Below are 20497 nucleotides of genomic sequence, written 5' to 3'. Positions count from 1 at the left end.
CAGCACGTCTCTAACATTCTTATTTATGGTGTAGGTTTATAGACAAGACATGAAAAATGAGGACTGGATTTTTAAAAAAAATTAAAATATATCAGGAATTCTAACTTAATAAATAGTGCATGCTAAGGAATGACCAGGATGTTGATGAGTGTATATTAATCAGCCTTCCTTAGGAATTAGTTGCAAGACTAAGGAAAGTGACATAAAATGGAAGGGGAATCCTGAATCAGGATCAATCTGAGTCATCAAGTAGAGTGTAAGTTATGTTCAAAAGAAAAGGGAAGCCAAACACCATGGCGCACACATGTAATCCCAGCAGCTTGAGAAGCTGAGGTGGGAGGATCCCAAGTTCAAAGCCAGCCTCAGCAAAAGTGAGGCTCTAAGTGACTCAGTGAGACCCTGTCTCTAAATAAAATACAAAATAGGGCTGGGGATATGGTTCAGTGGCCAAGATTCCCTGAGTTCAACCCCTGGTACCAAAAAAAAGGGAAAAGTAAGCAAATATCCATTTCCCTTGAAACTACCAAAACTCTTTCAAGATAGTTAAGCATCATGTATGAATTGGCTTCCACTCAAAAGGAGCAGGAGAAGAACATCATTCCTATCTGTTCCCACTGGGATCCAGTCTTTCAGTTGTTATTTAATTTTGATGGGGAAGTAGTTGAATCAACTTTCCCAGACATGAATCCGGTTGAATTGGTTGAAATACACACCTGGAATTTCTGAATTTTAGCACAGTATTGATTTCCTCTGCACTGTGAGCTCCATGCAATTAGCAGTCCTATGTATCTCATGCACCACCGATTCACTTGCCCATAGACAAATGACTGACAGGTTGTAACATTTAATGTGTGTCTGTTCACAAGGGTTTGATCCCACTAGGCAAGTCATGCTTCAGGGTTTTGTTTTGTTTTTCCTACTCATATACATGTTGTGGCTTCCTGCTGGTTGTTTCCTGCCTCTGCTGTTGCTTCTGGACTCCATAGCTTTCCATCCATCAGGGCTTTTCTGAGTCTTCTCCAGAAGATGTGGCACCCCAGGACGCTGTCCTCCCATTCCAGGTAAGTGTTCCTGCTGAGTAGGCGGTACAACTCCACCTGTTGCCGGAGCAGGGACTTCTCCACCTTCTGCAGGACGATGAAAATGATGCCAGCATGGCTGCTCAGGAACTGCCAGGTCTGAGCAATCTCATATTCAAAGATACACCAGCGGCTCTGGATGAAGTGCTGAGAGACCACCACTATGACCTTCCGGCTTTTATGGAAACCTTCCTGGATGATGTTGGCTGCAATAGCCACACCAGGAATAAAGTCTCTGTAGTGGAGGCAGAGCTGAAAGGGGGGTACCCCTTCTTCTAAATTCTTTACCAATTCATTCCTCACCCAATCCTCATCCTGGCTTGAGTAGATCACAAAAGCATCATAGGTGCTTTCGCCTCTGCCATACTTTTTGCAACCAGCAAAAAGCATCAAGTGAAAATAGAACTTGTAGACCAGAAACACTATCACAGATACCACCAGCACACTCAATACAGACACGCTGATAATGGCCTTCTTTATTTGACAGGTGTCATTCTTAAAACTCAGCGCAGGCATGCCCTGTAGATCTGAAGGAGTTGCACACACCAGTTTTTCAACCTCCACCAAGGATCTCCTCTGGTCCTTTATCCACTGCAGGAAATGCTGGTGTTCACAAGTACAAGCAAGTACGTTCTGAGTAAGATTTATGGTTAGATTACTTGGAAAATGCTGTAGTTCTTGCCCTCTGGAAGATTTTATGCTATTAAAACTGCAGTCCAGAACCTCGAGGGAGTAGAGAGGTTTATAAGCAAGTTCATCCAACAAAAACAGGTTGTTGTGACTCATATTTAGGAACTTAAGTTCAGGGAGAGTGTCAAAGGCTTTCTCAGACACCCGTTCCAGTTGACATTTGGAAAGATCCAGGTAAGTCAAGTTTCTCATGATTGTGAAGATATCTGGAAGGAGGTTGTCCTCAAAAGAATTGCCGGCCATTTTTAAGATCTGGAGACTGACCAAGCCATTGAAGATGCCATGGAAGGCCACCTGGATTTTAGTGTAAGAAATATCAAGGTAGTGGAGTTTGCTGAGCGACAAGAATACCGAAAACTCGTTGATCTTTTTCAAAGTGGAATACTGAAAATGCAGATATTCTAGTTGTTCTAAACCCATGAAGTTTACAGTCATTGTAATAACCCCATTGAAGCTCAGATCTAAGTACTTCAGACTGGTTGTTCCAAAGTGATAATGAGAACAGCAACTCTTAAAGCTCATGTTGTTTCTACTGAGATCTAGATGCTCAAGTCTTGGCGCTTCAAGTTCTCCAAAATTGTCTAAATCTTTGTTGGCAATGCAAGTAAATCTTTTGAGAGATGGGAGCACTATCTTAGGAAATTGTTTAAATTGACACTTTACCAGTTCTAAAGATTGCCAGTTGAAGCCTGTAGAAATTTCTTCTACCCTATTCAAAATCAGGCTTACCAGAGACATTGCAGAAACATTTGCCAAACAACTCAGTAAGTCAGTAACATCTCTTGCCAAATTATCTATATATGCTAACCGGAATTCCTCAATGGTCAAATTGCATAGTTCTTCCAGGACAGATTTATCAACCATTTCCACATTTCTTTCATTTTTAAATTCTCCCAGAACCAAGTGATGAACTTCTAAACCAGCCAGACCTTGAATACATGTTTTCATTACATTTTTACTATGAAAATTGCTTCTCAAAATCAGTTCATGGAGCCTAATTTTTTTAAAGGCACCGGGTTGGATGAAATCTATTGGGTTCAGAGACAGGTCTAAAGAGAGATTGAGTAAGGGCATTTTGTGTAGAGCCTCCAAGTCCATATTGAAAATATTTTGAATCTTGTTACTGGAGAGGTCCAAGTGCTTCAGGTTTGGCAGGTTAGAAAAATATTCAGGTAACTTGAAGGAATGAATAAGATTGTGAGCCACATTAAGCTTCTCCAAGTTTGTGAGATGTTCAATAGGGAAATTTCCTAGAGAGGCCAATTTTGTCTCCACAGCCACCAGTGTCCTTAAACTTGATAGTCCATGAAAGGCTCCTGCACCTAAATTCTGGATAGGATTTCCTGTCAATATCAAGGTAGAAAGGTTGTATAAGCCCTCAGATGCATCATCTTCAATAGTCTGAATTTCACACCTACACAGGGAAAAGAGACAGTTTATTTAATATTTCTGCTGAATTCAAATTAAAAATAGAATAACAATCTCAGTCACCCAGTGCTTCCTCCAGATGTGATGGACATCGTATGATTTGGCAGAGGCACAGGCATGAAGCAGGGCCCATCACGATGGTACAAGCACCCAAGAAGGTCCACAGATTCAGTATTTTCACATTGACTACAATTGTGAGCCCTTATTATTACTCTAAGCACACATGCTGAGAAGAGACAGCAAATCCTTCAGAAGAAAATCAATGAAAGATCAATAATTGAGGCACATGAAGATGGTGCACTTGTTAGAGTATGTCATAATCACCTTAGATCAGGTTTGGCCATTTCTTGCTGCACATGATTGTAATTATACATTTGATTGGTAGAGAGGATAGGAGTAGTTTTTAGTTGTTAGTCATGATAAATGAATGGTGAATGTCAATTTCAAAATTATAAATAATCACACCCAAGTGTCATGGTATCTTTAATGTTTATGAAAAGTTCTGCACATATGACAGCAAGATATTTGAAAGTTTCCATCATCCCAGGTGAATATTAATAACAGGAGTTTGGGGTGGTTTTGTGGAAGGAAAGGAGAACCCACATCAAGGAACTGACCTAGACTAGAGGAATCAAAGCAGGCTTTTCTAAGAATATGTAAACTGAAATTTGACTGCTGAATAAGAGTTAATAGGAAAAAATATGGTGATGTGCTCAGCAGATTCAAAAATCCCAAGATTTGATACATAGAAGGTCTATGAAAAATAGTCTGTAGCTGCAATGCAGAGAAGGTAAAGTAAAATGGAGTTGTGAAGAAAGGGGGGTTTCCAGATAAGGCAGGAGCTTATGAGTCAGGTAAAACATTTTGAATTTCATCCTGAAAGAGATGGAAGCCATGCTACCTAGAATCTTCATCCAGATATCCCAGAGCCAGAGCTTCCGTGCAGCCCCAAACCAGAAAGCATGTGAGCCACCCCTGCTAGCCATGTAGGTGTCTGCCAGTCACAGCTAATAGGCAAGTCCTCTCCTGAGTTACATTTACAGTGTCCCCACCTGCCCTATGCCCTCAGGTGGTTCGTAAGTCATAAAAACATTTTAGTCCCAACTTTTGTTATTTACTGGTAAATGCATAGAGAGTGGTCAAAAGAACCAGGAAGAGAAGTCAAGACAGTGGAATTTTGGTGCCCCTGTTGCCCTCCTTGACTGCAGGAGCTTGAGAACTAATCGCACTTCTAATTGAGGCATCTAAACTTGATTATTTCCCATGTTTCTTCTTGCAGTTGTATGATTTCGTGATTCATAGTCTTATGTATATGGTGATGTATATATCAGGCAAGAGTGAAAGGTCCCTATCTCACTCCACATGGCTCACTGCTTTGCACAGGTAATGTTTAGAGGGAAAGAACACTTGGAAGGAAGTGATGTGAACCTGAATTTCTGTTATGTTGAAACAAGCCATGTGAATGCAAGTAAGTCACATAAACCCTTCAAACCTCAGTTCCCTCATCTATAAAAGAAGGAAATACATGTATATTTTGTTAGAAGATAATTTGATTTACTAGATGTAAGCATTGTATAAACAAGCAATGACACCTGTTTTCTATTGTCTGTCCTTCTGTCCATTCAGAATTTCCAAAAGGCTGACCAGAGAGGAAGCTGGCCCCTTTCTAAGCACATGTCTAAGTCTTCTGAGGAAAGTTCCTTGGGTGTGTGTTGGATCAAAGATGAATCACATGGGACATTTTTTGATGAAAAACTACTTCTTGTTTTCAAAAAAAGGAGGAGCTTGGTAGGTCTACTTCCAAACAAAATTCTCATTTGGAAAACCAAAAGGTAGTATCTAATGAGATGATGTGATGATGATATCTTATACTTTAAAAATACACTATAAGGCTTTAAAACAGCATGCTGATACTCATTACTACAGGTAGCCCTGAAGGGTAAGCTTCAGCATTTCCATTTAATGAACATGAAAGCTGAAAGTCAGAATGATGAAGTGACATGCCTCAGGTCACATGGTTGTATATGTGGAGGATGACATGACCCAGGTCTTCCTACACCCATGAGGGCTCTACTCTCTATGCCACTGTCTTTAAAATACTCCATTCCTCCTCTGTCTGGCTCTCCCAATGCCTAAGTGAGAGGATAAAACCACAACGAGTTTCTCTCTTTTCTATGGAAGTATCTTCCTGGAAGGGGATTTCTCATTTCATGACCTCAGTCTTTCTCAGGAACTTAGATAATAATTTAAACATAAAATTTTTGTTTTTATACAGATCATAGAGAATATAGTACTTTATCAATTTCAAATTGTGAATGAGTTCCCTGATGATGAGAACGCTTCCAAAAACCAATTACCTGGTATAAAAAAAAAAAAAAAAGAATAACAACTTCACTTTTCCCCCCAAAATGGTATACTTTTGTGCTTCAGAGAAGGAAATCTTGGTCACCATTTCTCCATTTACAGAAAATGTTTTTGTTTGTCCTTCACATCTTTCTCCTGAGTTACTTGTTTCTTGCTAATCCCCCACCCTGCACCCTACTTTCAATATCTCTGAAATTATCTGAATCCCATTCGGTTCATAAAATGTCTCTTGACTGCCCACCACAGAGAAGCCCCTGTTCTGAGCAACTCCATTTGCTACCCATATTTGCATTTAATTTATTACCTGTTGTCATAGTTCATTATCCTTATCTCAGTTTCAAAATCAAAAAGAGTCAGAATTAGAATTTATTCAATGTCTATTAAACACTCAGCAACTTGACTAGAACATCAACAGATTCGTTCTTTTAAGAGGGATGTGCTCTATTTACTAATGGGCTGTATGTTATATATCGACCAACAGTTGTTTCCTAGCAGGAGGTAGGACATAGGAGGGTAGGTCAAAATAAAAGTGCCGATGAAAGAGTTTGAGTTATTTTCTCTCCTGACTTAGAAAAAAAAATATGAAGGTAGAACTAACTGTCCTTCTCCTACATTCATATATAAATACATGACCAGTGAAACTCCACATCATGCAAGAATAGGATCATAATTAGAATGAGTTATACTCCATGTATGTATAATGTGTCAAAATACACTCTACTCCCCTGTGTATATCTTAAAAGAATATATAAAACAACAACAAGGTGGAAAAATGGTTTCATAAAAGTGCCCATTTCACAGATGAGGAAACAGAGACCTGGAAAATGGAGGTGGCTTGTCCAAGCTTCCACAGTGAAACACCTGTTGAAAGAATGAATAAGTGAATAAAGGCAAGACTTCACCAACCAGGCTTCCTGGTTCAAGACTGAAGTGATCACCTCAACTTCAACAGTATGGAATATCTTATTCATTACCTGGATAAATCCAGCACCTCCAGTTCTGGGAAACTGGAGAAGCTGTGACTTTCTATGCTCTTCAAGGGGTTGAAACTCAGGTCCAGATTCTTGACTGAGGAAGGGATGCTGTTGGGGGTTTTGGAGAGATTCAGCTCCATGCATTGGTACGTAACATTAGGCTCCACCTGCAAGATCACACATTAGATGCAGTGTCTTACTAAATGCACTCCAAACTGCCCTATCCTACAAGCAGAAGATTCAGACAGATTTCTTCTATTCATCTATCCATTCATTCACTCACACTCATTCATTTATCCACTCGTTTCATACTTATGTCTTCCTCTAGGTCATGAAGAGTTCCTCCTATGTACTCAGTGTTCTAGCCTCTTTTTCAACAGTGACAGCTTTAAGTGAGAAGCAGTGTAATCAGTGGACAAGGGCTCTGAGGTCCAAAAGCTCTAGGTTTCATACCACTCTACCATGTGATTTGAGGTGAGGTTTTTTAAAAAAATGGTAAATCTCACTTATCATATTTAAAATTCAGGTATTAAAATACCTTGTATCATTCTAACTATGACCTCCATTGTGTACAGCTGTAAGGATACTGCCAATCAAGATGTCTAGATGAAGCCAGGCTTGATAGTGCATGCCTATAATCCCAGTGGCTCAGGAAGCTGAGGCAGGAGGATCCAAGTTCAAAGCCAACCTCAGCAAAAGCCAGGCACTAAGCAATTCAGTGAGACCCTGTCTCTAAATAAAATGCAAAATAGGGCTGATAATGTGGTTCAGTGAGTTTAATCCCCTGTACCACAAAAAAAAAAAAAGATGTGCAGAGATGCTCTATCACCAGGTTTTTGACAATGGTATTCTCTCCGTTGGTTCTTTGATAGTTAGCAAAATGATGCAGAAATGAGGGGGGGGGATGAGTCTATTAAATAAGGTCAGGTGCTTTTTCCAATTTTGATTCTTGAGCTGGTTTCTATTCTACTTTTCCACATTCTTGTAAGTCTTATTCTCTAACCACCCATCTAATTTCAGAATTCTCTGATTTTCTCCAGCAAAATTCTCTGCTTAAGCCAGCCAGCTCTGGTGTTCTGTTTTTAAAACCAGTAGAATCTGTTCAAAGGATTAAATAAGATAAAGTATTTAGAGAGCTTTTCTAAAAGCCTACTACAATGTAATTGATCAATAAACATTAGCATTAATTATTATTAGTTATCATTATTCCTTTACTGTAAGTCACCATTCTCCTTATATGTTATATACTTGAACTCAATCATCTAAGCAAACTTTTAAAGATGAAAAAAACAGAAATTGAAACAGATGAAATGATGTGTGTACAGTGACAGAATTTATACAAGCAGAGCCTCACTTCATTCATGTCTGCTTAAATTTTTTATGCACTTTGATATATATATATGTATACATATACACATATGTATATATATATGAATATAATTTCTCATTTTTCTGAGTGTATATTTATAGAGTCATATTGGTCATGAAGTCACATATATATATAAAGTAAAAATGTCTGTTTCATTCTATTATCATTCCTATCCCCACATCCTCTTCCCTCCCCTCCCTTCATTTTCCTGTACCTAATCTAAGGTAACTCTGTTCTTCTCTAGTGTGACCCCTGATTGTGAATTAGCATCTGCAAATTAGAGAAAACATTTAGCCTTTGTTTTTTTGTGATTGGTTTGTTTTATTAGCATAATATTCTGTAACTCCTTGCATTTACTGGCAAATGCCATAATTTTGTTCTTCTTTAAAGCTGAGTAATATTTCATTGGTAAAATATATATATATATATATATATATATATATATATATATATATATATATATATATATATATATATATCTCACATTTTCTTTATCCATTCATCTATTGAAGGACACCTAGTTTGTTTCCAGAGTTTAGATATTGTGAATTGAGCTGCTATAAACATTGATGTGGCTGCATCACTGTACGATGCTGATTTTAAGTTTTTTTAGGTATAAACTGAGGAATGGGATAGCTGGATCAAATGGTGGTTCCAATCCGAGTTGTCTGAGGACTCTCCACACTGCTTTCCATAGTGGTTGTACCAATTTGCAGTCACACCAGCAATGTATGACTGGACCTTTTTTTTTACCATATCCTTGCCCATATCTACAGTTTCCTGTATCCTTAATGATTGCCATTCTGACTGGAGTAAGATGAAATCTTAGTCTAGTTTTGATTTGCATTTCTCTAATGATGATGAACACTTTTTCATATGTCTGCCTAAATTTTACCCAGCACAAGAGCCTTGAAGATACCCTCTACCAGAGAACTAGGCTAGGAATTCTCCCCTCACCCTTTTTTATTTTGCTTCCAGTTTGCAACATCAGTGAATATCATCTTTCCTGTGCAACTGTTCACTAAATGTTGTTCATTTTCTGTGCTAGACTGTAAGCTTTGATGGTTTTGCTTGCTCCTTGGTCTCCAGATCTCAGAATGGCGTCTGGCAAATGATTGAAGCTCCATACGGATTTGTTGAAAAAGAAAATGGAAAATATTGAATGAAGGTTGGCTTAACAACCAAAGGACAGGCATTTTCTGCTGAGAACTGCGGGCAATGCAGAGACAAACATGGCATAGTTCTAGACTTTAATGAACTCACAGTGTAGAGGAACTGTTGAGACAGGAGTAAAATTAACACTGTCTCCAGAGCCATGAAAAAGGCTCTGAAATATGTGCTCTGGTTCAGAGAAAGTGAGATCAATTCTGGACCCAGAGAAGTCTTTCTAGAATGGATCTTGAAAAATTAGGAAGGTTTGGATATGTGAAAGGACAAGAAGGACATTTCATAAGGACAGAACAGGTTGAGCAAGGAAGGGTGGAGATTAGCTGACAAGGGGCAGGCATGGTGAGGCCTAGACCATAAAGAAGCCATGGCTGGATCAGGAGGACTTGAAACTTTGTTCTGTAGCAATTCTTTCAACCGTTTAACACATATAAACTGAGGAGCTACTGTGTGCTAGGCACTGGCAGTAAATAAAATAAATAAATAAAATCAGTAGTGATTCTACCTTCTAACCAATTCCATTCCAAAGAGAAAGACAAAGAGCAAATTAACAGAAAATATATACTGATGCGCTCTAGAAAAAGAAAAATAGGGCAGTGTAAAATGGAGTAAAGACAAAGAGGAAATGTGGACATCTCCATGGGGCCATCAGGAAAGATCATGCTGAGGAGGAAGTACTTAAGCTGAAGCCTGAATGAATTAATGAATCAAGAAGTGACAGAGATACAGTTCCAATATGGCAGCCCTGGGGAATGGGAAATGTGGACAGTATAAATTGCAATGTGTGGTAAATGTGAGATGTGTATTAAATTTCAAAGTTATTGTACTAAAGAAGGAATGTAAGATAGTCTTTTAATAGTTAAGTCTATGGTACATTTTGAAGAGATATTTTGAATATGTTAGGTTAAATTAAAATATCATCAAACTGAAATTTACTATTTTTTTTTTTTTTGCTTTTTTCATTGGCTTCTAGAAAATTTTAAAACCCATATATGACTTGCATGATTTTGCCATTGGACAGCACGGATCTCAGGGAAAATGATTCCAGGAGACAAAAGAATACAAAGGTTTGGAGGTAAGAAACTGCCCTAATAGCAATGGATGGTTATTGAAGAGTTTTGAGGAGAGTAATTTGTCATATCCAATCCTCCAGAACAACAGTAATAATAAACCACAAACAAAAGTGTGCAGAATGGATGAAAGAAAGGAGCATAAGAAATCAGGAGACTATTCACCACCCAAGAGTAGAGGCCAAGGGAGAGGAGGACTGGCATTAAGTTTTCACTGGGACATGAGAAGGGAGAGTCAGGCTTTAGGGGCTGCCAGAATATGGTACATAGGGTGGTTGGGCTTTTATCCCAGGGGGACCCTAATTGTAGGCTCCATCCTCATTAACCTAACATCAGGAGGTACACCAGAGGACCATACTGGGTGAACAGTGGGCAGGAAATTGAGACAAGGGAGGACATGAGATAGCAAGTTAGTCTTTGTTGCATATTAAAGTAAACCACTTTTCCCACTTTCTCAAACTTAGGGCTCCACCTGGATACACTGCTCCTCTTCTGACCCAGCCTCACCCTAAATCATTCTCTTGGTTTTCAGTTTAGCTGAGAGCTTCTAAATCCTCAATGTAGTCCTTACAGGGGAAAAGGGGGATGAATAGAGATTACTCACCAATTGGTAGGGATTTCATGAAGAAAGAAATCATTGCAATAGCTGACAGATTACATCATTCCCTCTTTTTCTCTCTTTATTTCTTCATATGCCTCCCCACCCTCACACACACTCTCTTTCATTTTTTCCATTCTCTGGAATGAACTGTATGCAAAAATCTGAAACCCACTTAAAAGAATTCTTTCTCTTAAGAAGAAAAGAAAAAAAAAACACAAACAAAAACACTTTCCTCCTGAGATTGAAAAGGACAGAACAACTGCTTGAAGCTGAGTGTGCAAACCAGCAGCAGAAAGGCAGGAGACCAAAGCAGCCCCCAAACTCTTAATGAAGTATTACTACAAGTTGAGTCTCAAGAGAGTTTAGTAACTTCTTCAAGGTCACACAGCCAGGAGGTCACAAAACGTTGAGTTTCAGGCAGTCTTACTAACCTAAAGTTCCTATAGTACTCAAAAGTCCTAAATGGGACAAGACACCATTGGTAGCCTGTTCGTGCCCTGCTAACCAGGAGTCACTTGGTCCCTGTAGCTTTTCAAGTCTTTAGTTAATTTAACAGTGTTTTGCTAAATAAACCAACCAGAACACACAGCAGGACGTTCCAGGCAGGAAACCAGTTTTTAGTAGCAAAGGAAAGATACCAGAAGATGAGCTGACCCCAACCACGTACCTCCACGCAGGGCTCCCAGCTCTCGGGTCTCAGGCAGGAGAGAAAGGCCATGCCTGGGATCAGAGTCCCAGCCAGGCTCCGGGGAGGTATCATCCTGGCATTTTCTGAGACCAGCAGTGGCCCTGTGAAAACATGATGAGCTATCACTGCAGGACACACAGGGCAGAGTCTCCGTGGCACTGGCGTCTTCTCTTCCTGGTCGGTGCCCCGAGGCTACTGCTGTGTTTAAAGCGGTAATGGGTGAGAGGAAGTGAGAGTGGCAACCTTAGCATTCTGGGCTTCAGTTTTTCCTAGTACTTAGCTCCCCTGCCCCAAGGAAGGGAAGTTAGAAGCAAATGAAGAAGCCTTGCAGACCTGAGGCTACAGGAACAGCAAGAGGAAGCTGGCTCTTATCCCAGAAAGTCATCTGACCTCCAGACTTGGTGAACTTAGGAAAATAAACAGACATTGTTCAAATACTTGGCATAACTACCTAGTATTGCAGGGGTTTTCCAGTTTTGTTTTAGTCGTGGAAACTTCCTGCTCATACTAGCAATCTACCACGTAGTTAAGTCGGTTGAACTACAGAAATTAATTTTCTTATACTTCTGGAGGCTAAAAAGCCAAGATCAAGACATCAGCAGGTACGTCTGTGATCTCCTCTTCCTTAAAAGACACCACTGGTACTGTTGCTTAATAATAATAACAAATGCTCATATTGATGAAAGTTACAAAATAAAGTGGTGTGATGATAGTTAAATGACACTAACAAACAAGCCTTCATTTTTCTGGTCTTTAGAATGAAGATAATCACATTTGTCTCATCTGATTGAATTACGTTACCTTATCAACAATGCCTAGTCTAGTGGGTGGCTTATCATTCTGTTCAATAAGTGACAGCTATGATAATTGAACATATGGGTAAAGGAGGCTCATCATCTTACCCAGAGATAGGTCATGGGATTGAATGAGCTGACATGGGTACAGATTTTTGGACACTCTGTAAAGAGGCAAGTATAATATAAGTCTCTGTTGAATAAAACATTTTAAATTTGGGTCTTACCCTAATAGCATCTTGGATAGTTTCATCAAGAGATCCTGAAAGCACCTCAGATCCAGAATGTATCAAATCAGGCTGCACCAGAGTAACAGTAGAGCCTCTTGTAGATACTTTAGCACCTGTAAAACTAAGCCCCAAATGGTCCCGCTGTAGAAACTTTACTGGAAGGATGAGTTGAGCCTATTTATGCACAGATGGAAGCCACTTTGATTTGACGCCTCCAAGTTCCTCGTTCCTCACACTAGACATGTAAACACTAATTTCCCATATTTTGTAGCAATGTTCCTCCACATATGATTGGGCTACAACCTGAAAAACCCATCATAAATTGAAACTATGCTAAGTCCAAAATGCTATTTTTATAAACCCAATCCACAAACACCACAGCTCAGCTGCACAGGGCACTGCAGAGCCTTTGTTCTTGGCCCTCCTGACTGAATAGTTGTATCAGAGCTGAAGCTTCCTGCCACCATTCAGTGTAACAAGAGTTCATATTGCTAACCTGTGACAGGATCAAAATTCAACACCCCAAGTTTCTACAGAGTGTGTGTTGCTTAGCACAACTGCAAAGTAAAAAAAATTCCAAAATTGAGGGACAAAATGTATCCTTGATGTGCTGGTATTGGGTCACCACTGATTGGAAAGAGACTGCCCCTCCCAGAGCTAGTTAGCTGGGAGAAATAATAAATGACTCACCCTGGAGCACAATTTTCATGTGCAAATTTTCCAATCCAGGGCCTACTCTGAGCCACTCCTCTATCTGGCTGTTAAACACAAAAACAAAATTTGTGCCCTAATCAACACAAGGCCAAAGAGAGACCCTGGCCCTAAGGGACTGCTAAAGTAATTCAAACTAGCCAAACTTTAGCTTACTTACCTGCCTTGCAGTGCTTTTTCCCCCAGAAACCACAGGAATGGCTTGTGCTCATAATTTCCCTGGGATCTTTCTGCCACCTGACTGACCCTGGTGCCTCCCCATGTGGCCCTGCATTTTGTAGCAGGCTCCCCACCAACCCCCACAGACACCCCAGCCTTGAGAACTCTGAGTAAAAATCCACATTCTCTACGCAATCATCTTCTGATCTCCTTATCTCTTGGTCTTACCGATCATTAAAAAAATAATAATAGTAAAGTTCTGCCAAATCCTAGAATCAGCAAGTATAAACTAATTCTAAAATGTTACTCCTCCTTTTTTGGGAATCACCATTGAATATATGCTATGGCCTAGACAAGCGCAACACACTCATCACGAGTCTTCCAGTGTTCAGATTCATATCTTCTAAAGTCTCATCTTCCAGCTCATCCTTAAATCTTACAGTCAAAATCATCTTCCCAAGGAATGAACAGGAGTGCTTCATGCCTTCTTAATAAAGTATTGAGGCTGTCTGTGGTCTAGACCTCAGGCCTTTAATTTGGAGGCAGATGTAGAAATTAAATAAACCTAACATGGGTCAGTTGTGTCCTATTTTGATTTCTTACTGATTATGTAGTGTCAAATACTTCTTCTACAAACCATGTAAGGAGGAGGAATGAGCATGTGTATTATTGCAGGCAAGATATAAATACACCCCAGAACTAGAATACAAGGAGTGAATGATTAGAGTAATAGAAGTAGGTGAAAAAGAAGTGTTCATTCTCTCCATCTTTGGAAAGGAGAATCTTTGATGGTCGAAATGAAGACTGGGAGAAAGGATCTGAGAAGATCTTCTAGACTGCTCTGTGAGATGTTAGCACTTGTGTCTTTTGGAAGTCTTTCAGGAAAGCTTTCTTATGTTGTCTGGAGAATTCCTTATAGTGCTTGAAAAGATGGTTCTTTTTGATGAGAAGTTAATGGGATTAATATAGTGTAGTGTACTGAGGCATACTAACCTTAATCAAACGTATCTCAGTTCTGTGTGCCTCTTCCAGAGAGCAACCCATGTGTCCAATACAAATGACAGACTTTAAGCCTGCTGGCTATCACACCTTATTTTCTTACCTTAATTGACTTATCACTGCATTATTACAATGGAAGGCAGAGGTGATTAATTACCATGTGGGTAATTCCCAGTAGGATAATAATTACCCCCTGAGCACAGATGCATGGAAAAACCACTTAGTTTCCCACACCTTTCATATGCAACAATTCAGCTCAAAACCCATATTTATTCGGTCGATGGAGGAATCCATTTTTGTTAGGGACTTAGAAATATTTGATACTAATTAGCAGATACTACATATTCGGTAAGAAGTCAAAATAGAACACAACTGATCAATGCAATATTTAGTTAATTTCTACATTTATCTCCAAATTAAAGAGATTTAATGCAAGAAAATTTTATTTCTTGCTCACAAAATGCTCAATGAGGATATTTGTGATCAGGAGCAGACTTGAAATGATCCACTAATCCAAGTTCCTTTTATTTCATTATTCTGCCACATTCCATAGGCAGCTCCTAAGTTTGCTGCAGAATGTATGAAGAAAGGGGAAGACACCCAGATACTTAGATCCCTCTACTTTATCATCTCTGACATGTATCTCCTCTCATTTCTTTGGCCAGAGCTAGTCCAAAGACCACATGAACTGCAGTGGCTCTCTGGCTGCTAAGTTTTAGTTTCCTGAATCACTGTGGGCTCCACTTCACAACCCCAATTCTGTGATGTGGATGAAACCAAAACACTTTGTTCATCACTGAGATATCTAAATCACAAACTTACTACTTATAAGGTCCATTCCATGCAAGTAAAAGAAAATAAGAAGAGTAACAATCATAACATAGTCTGATTCAGATATATCCTTGGCATATCTAGAGCCAAATCTGATTCCATCCAGCTTTCTAACACTTCTAAATTTCTATTTTTTTCACATACTGACACCTCTTAAATCTGAATCTCATAATAGATAATGTATTAGAATTATATTTGGCAGAACTTTTTTTTTACCTTAGTGCTACATAAATTGATGGTATATATTATAATCAGTGCATACTATGTTCAATGAAGAATAGTTTGTCTAAGAGGGAAAAATAAGTTCTATTCAAGTAAATAAAGGAAATAAATGGCTAAACAGATAAAAAAAGAAACTAGTTTCTTAAAGACACTTTAGAACATTTACAAGACTAATATAGATTTTGCATCTACTAAAGGAGTAGAGTACTCAATGTTGCCCAACTTTTTGGGCCCATGCAACTCTTTTATCCTTCGGCACTTGTTTCCAGTTCAGAATTGGTTCATGTGCCATGATTCAATGCTTCTGTGGTTTGTTAGTCCTTACATTAAGACTTTGACTCTTATTAACACATGCCCAGCCTCCCCGGAGAGCTCTGTCACTTGCTCCTCAGCATTCACATAGCAACCATCTGTCATGCCCAATGGGGACAAATTGTCATCCTTTCTCACTAATCTTCAGTTCCTTGATGACAGCAGCCAACTCTGGTCTGTCTCTGCACACACCACACCTGTCACAATGTCCCATACCTGGGAAGAAATTCAATGCACACCATGTGTATCAGTAATTATGATAGTAATTTTGGAAAATAGTATCCATTGACTTGAGTCTCTTTGCAGAGAGAGGCTAATAAGATACAAGAAAGGACAGATTGTCTCTGTTACCTTCACATTTCCAGCCCTAATGTGTATTTGTTATCCATATGTTATAAGTGCTCCAAAAGCTTCAAAAGAAAGAATGAGTAAATTATATATAGTCAGCCCTTGCCTTGATTAGTCGTCAGCTAAATTTCTCCCATTTTTATCAATGGCCCCCAAGAAAGGAGAAATGTAAATGCCTTTTTTGACTCTCCCCCACTCAGTTTTTCTTTTTTTTTTCTAGAAGGCAACCAATGTCAAAATACTTGAGCAGGTTTCTGATGCAATCCTGCACTAGATGAACAGGTCATATCATAAAGCATTACTTTGCGTGACCCAGGGTACTTTGATATGTATCTTTGGAAGGAAGTGGACAATGACGTGGGTAAATTGCATTATTTGTCAGGTAGCTGGTCAATTGCACAAGGGGCTTTCCTTTCCTTCTATCTTTCACACGGGAGGAACCTAAGAAACGGAAGGTGAACAATATCCCAGCTGTGGAAAATAACACATGGAACACTAACAAGGATCCGGTGGATGTTTTCCTTGAGGGACAAGAGACATAATCCAACCCAAAGAGTCTGAATGCTAGTCAGAATTGAGAGCAACAGCCCTAATGCAATGACTTTATTTCCCAGACCTTGTACAGGTCCTGCTTTACCTTAGCCATTATGAGAACCTTACCTTACTTTCATTACAAAAAAAAAAATTGCGTTAACTCTGCATTAGTCCATTTTTGGCTGCTCATGACACAATCCCACATTATAAAGATAACAAGTTTTTTGCAACTCACAGTTCTGGAGGTCCAAAATTAAGGTGCTGCATCTGGAGATGGCTTTCTTGCTGGAGAGTCCCTAATGGCACAGCGATCACATGGTAAGACCAGGAGCATGTGTGTGTATGTGTGACTCTTCAGCTCTCTCTACCCCTTCTTATAAAATCACCAAGACTCACTCATGCCAACTCCACCCTGAGTAGTGTGATCTGATACTAATTGCCTGTCAAAGTACCACGTGTAAACATCAGAGCAGGATTATGATTTCATCTTCTCAACGTTTCACATTGGGGATTAGATTCAACACAAAAGACCTTGAGGGACACACCTTTACCACAGCTGAACCAAACAATAGCTACCTCCAAACTCTGTTCCTCAGGTGTTTTCTCCATAGTGACTCCTGGGCCTTATGTTTTTGTTTTTGTTTTGTTTTGTTTTGTTTTGTACCAGGGATTGAACCCAGGGGTGCTTAACCACTAAACCACCATCCCCAGTGCTTTTTTTTGTATTTTATTTAGAGACAGGATCTTACTGATTTGTTTAGGGCCTCACTGACTTGCTAAAGCTGGCTTCTGAACTTGTGATCCTTCTGCCTCACCCTCCTGAGCCACTGGAATTACAGGTGTGTGCCACCACGCCCCGCTTGCTTTTCTTTTTAAAGAAGTCCAGGCAAGGTTTTAGTCACAGAGTTCAGCATGCATTGCTAGCTACATCCTGCTTGGCTTGGAGCTGTTGATGGGTGGGGAAAAGGGAAGTAATTCTAAAAAGAAGATGACACAGAGAGGCTCTTCACCTTGAAAGAAAGCCGGCAATAGTGGAAAAGGGACACAAATAAAAGTAAACTAGCAAGTGGGCACTTGGTGAAGGTGAAACTATTTCAATCGACTATTTTACATTTTATGCTGATGCAAGTATCTGCCTCCTTTCTTGTTTTGAGTCAAAAAGGAAAAAAGGGGGAAATCCCCCCCAACCTTCATGGTCTTAGAAGTTTGAAAAGCAGGAAAAGAAAGAGAAAGAAAGCAAAAGTTTGGATGTGACACGGTGGAAAGGATCCCACTTAGGGTAACATGAGAATATGTTTCAAACACTGGACTCTGCATTTTGAACCTCATCACAGTGACGGTGGGTGCCTTTTTCATCTTAGCTCCTCTGAGATCAGGACAGGGAACTGATTCGAATAAACATCTCCTGAATGCCTCAGTAAAGGAAAGACTCAATGACACACGTGGAGTTGTAGCCAAAATGCACAGACTCTGGGTGAGATTGGGAGTCTTTGCTTCTTGCACCTGCCTCCCCACCTCCTGCCCATGTGACTTCAAACAAGCCACTTACCTCTGGAGACCTTTGTTTCCCTCTCTGTATTAATCCTGCTGCAAGGAGACAATGGTCAATGCAGGCTAAGACTATGGAACTGTCATGATTTTGTCTTCCATTAATGCTTCATGAAAGTTTCTTACTGCTGGTGTAGGAGTATCACCCTGTGCTCCTTTCTGAGCACAGTTTAATCTAGACTGGTGTCCTAATATCTTCCATCTTTAGTTAGATGGAGTCTTGCATGGCTGAAAGGATGCACAGTCAATGGCACATGGGACTCCTGTTACTTTGTGGGTTGGAGTTTAATTCCTGTAATTGGTTCCAATCACTAAATGAGCACACACCACCTTAACCAGGGCTACTGGTATTGACTATGAAAAGGAGATGGTGACTTAGGGTGTTTTGGGACAACACACAAATAAATAATTAAACTTGTCCTCTCAGGTTCCAGCCTCTGCTTAAAGAAACTCCTCCACATCATCTTCTCCAGTGCTACATTAAACATCTGCTCCTCCCAGTCTCACATATGTACCCACACCAAATCCAAGTGATCTTGCTCTACTTTAAAAATATTGTCCTGGCCCTTATGCTAATTGTCTATTTTGAAAGGTATTTTGTCTCCACTTATATCTCTGCAAAACCAAGGGGATACCAGAATAGATAATACATCAACCTATAGTAAAAAGAAAATCAATTAGTTAAAGCAGAAAGGAGGAACTGTTAAAAATCGTGTTTTTACTTGTTTGTTTGGTTTTACTTTTTTTTTTTTTTTTTTTTTGCAGTGTGGAGATTGAACTCAGGGCCTCATGTATGCCAGGCAAGCATTTACTGGCACTGAGCCACATCCCCAGCCCTAAAAGCAAATTTTAAAGGTACATATTAGAAAACAATTCATAGTACAACTGCCCCAAACAAAATAAATTGACTTGAATCAACAATAAAATACAACATTAAGCTTAAAGGTGAGGAAATTAAAGGCAAAAATAAGTTCTGTGTGTAAGGCCTTAAATGAATACTCCATTTTCTTTTCCTGAGCTGCTCTGGGACTCCACAGTCAGCACTGCCCGAGGAAGGCCAGAGCCCCTGCTGCCTGTGAGCCTCTGCACAGGTGTCTGCTCCATTTCCACCAATCACATGCCTTTGCATCTGCTTCTGCCTCAGCCCAGCTGGAGAACACATGGTAGGGGACAAGCACTCTGAAATCTCTCCTCCACTCTTGGACACTGTTTCCATGGAGGTAGCTCATTCCCATCTAAATCCCTCACCTTTGAATGTGCTGAAAAGTAACTTTGAAATTACACTCAGAGCCATATGGCAAAGCCGAGGGGCAGCATATGGTCACAGATAGCTCAGTGCTGATCTACAGCATCTTAAGCTCACCTTCCATTTCTCTTTACTCAGGAGGCAATGGTAGGGTTGGCATTCTGTATTTTGAGCTACTTTGTCCTTCTTGTGGGAAAATGAGTCTCCTAATCTGCATCGGTGATAGACTTATTTTAACTTTCATGGTCACAGTAAGGGCAGTGTGCAGAGAAATATCTATATTCGTGATCAATGGGAAGTAAACTGATAAGGAATACTCACAGTGAGGTCTGTCCAATAAAAATGTGACTATCTGATAAGCTTTCACCTGTCAATTCATGTCATGCCCATAAAGCCTGCAGATTGGGACAGATGAGTCCCCTGCAAACCGATGCACAGGTTTGTGCGTGAGATGGCAAGTGGAAAGAGGGACTCTGCTGTCAAACCATGAAGCTGGGGTTTTTTTGTTTTGTTTTGTTTTGTTTTTTAAGGAGCGAAAATGTTTGAAGAGAAGGTAGTTTAAAATAAAACTGGGAGATCAGACACAAGGAATCAAAGAGGAAGAATAAGTAGGCAGAAGAATGGGTGATTCAGGACCTATCTCTAAAACCACTGGCCCTTCCTATCCCACCTCAATGTCGATACCAGTGTGACTGTAAGGACAAAGAATGCTACCATAGTTGCAATACACTCCAGAAAGCAGGACTGGGCCAACAGGTAATGGTTTGGCCACACTCTATTATTAGCCTCTTTCATGGAGTCAAATTACTGAGAAGATGTTGGAGAGCAGGGGCTCTGGCCTTCCTCGGGCAAATTACTGAGATGTTGGTGAGCTGGGGTTCTGGAGCTCAGGTTGACACAATGAATGAAAGGCTTCTCTCTGAGCAATATCTTCAATATAGGAGTTGAGTGTTCAGTGGATGAGGACAGGAGTAGCCCCATATCTCCTTATCTTGTCTATTTCAATAGGTATGACTGCTTTACTGGAATAAGGATGATTGGGCTTTCAGTACTCTAAGTGCATAGGGTAGAGCTTCCCTCCAATTCATGGGGCTGGACAGAAACAGTGAGCACCATATCTTCGAGGCACTCCT

At 39.9% G+C, this 20497-nt stretch overlaps 1 protein-coding gene across 1 annotated transcript; it reads right to left on the bottom strand.

The window, feature by feature from the left end:
• Positions 1-862: 862 nt before the first annotated feature.
• LOC143387452 (toll-like receptor 4) lies at positions 863-11636 on the bottom strand. Its single transcript, XM_076841860.2, has 3 exons — positions 11410-11636; positions 6536-6702; positions 863-3183 (listed from the first exon to the last, which is right to left on the bottom strand). The coding sequence occupies exons 1-3, from the start codon at positions 11500-11502 to the stop codon at positions 921-923; spliced, it is 2523 nt and encodes an 840-aa protein (XP_076697975.2). The 5' UTR covers positions 11503-11636; the 3' UTR covers positions 863-920.
• Between the last annotated feature and the right edge of the window lie 8861 nt (positions 11637-20497).

Source organism: Callospermophilus lateralis, unplaced genomic scaffold, assembly GCF_048772815.1.
Source record: "Callospermophilus lateralis isolate mCalLat2 unplaced genomic scaffold, mCalLat2.hap1 Scaffold_137, whole genome shotgun sequence".
Taxonomy (NCBI): Eukaryota; Metazoa; Chordata; class Mammalia; order Rodentia; family Sciuridae; genus Callospermophilus; species Callospermophilus lateralis.
Note: the sequence above shows the minus strand (reverse complement) of the source record. Positions and strands in the feature narration are given on the sequence as shown.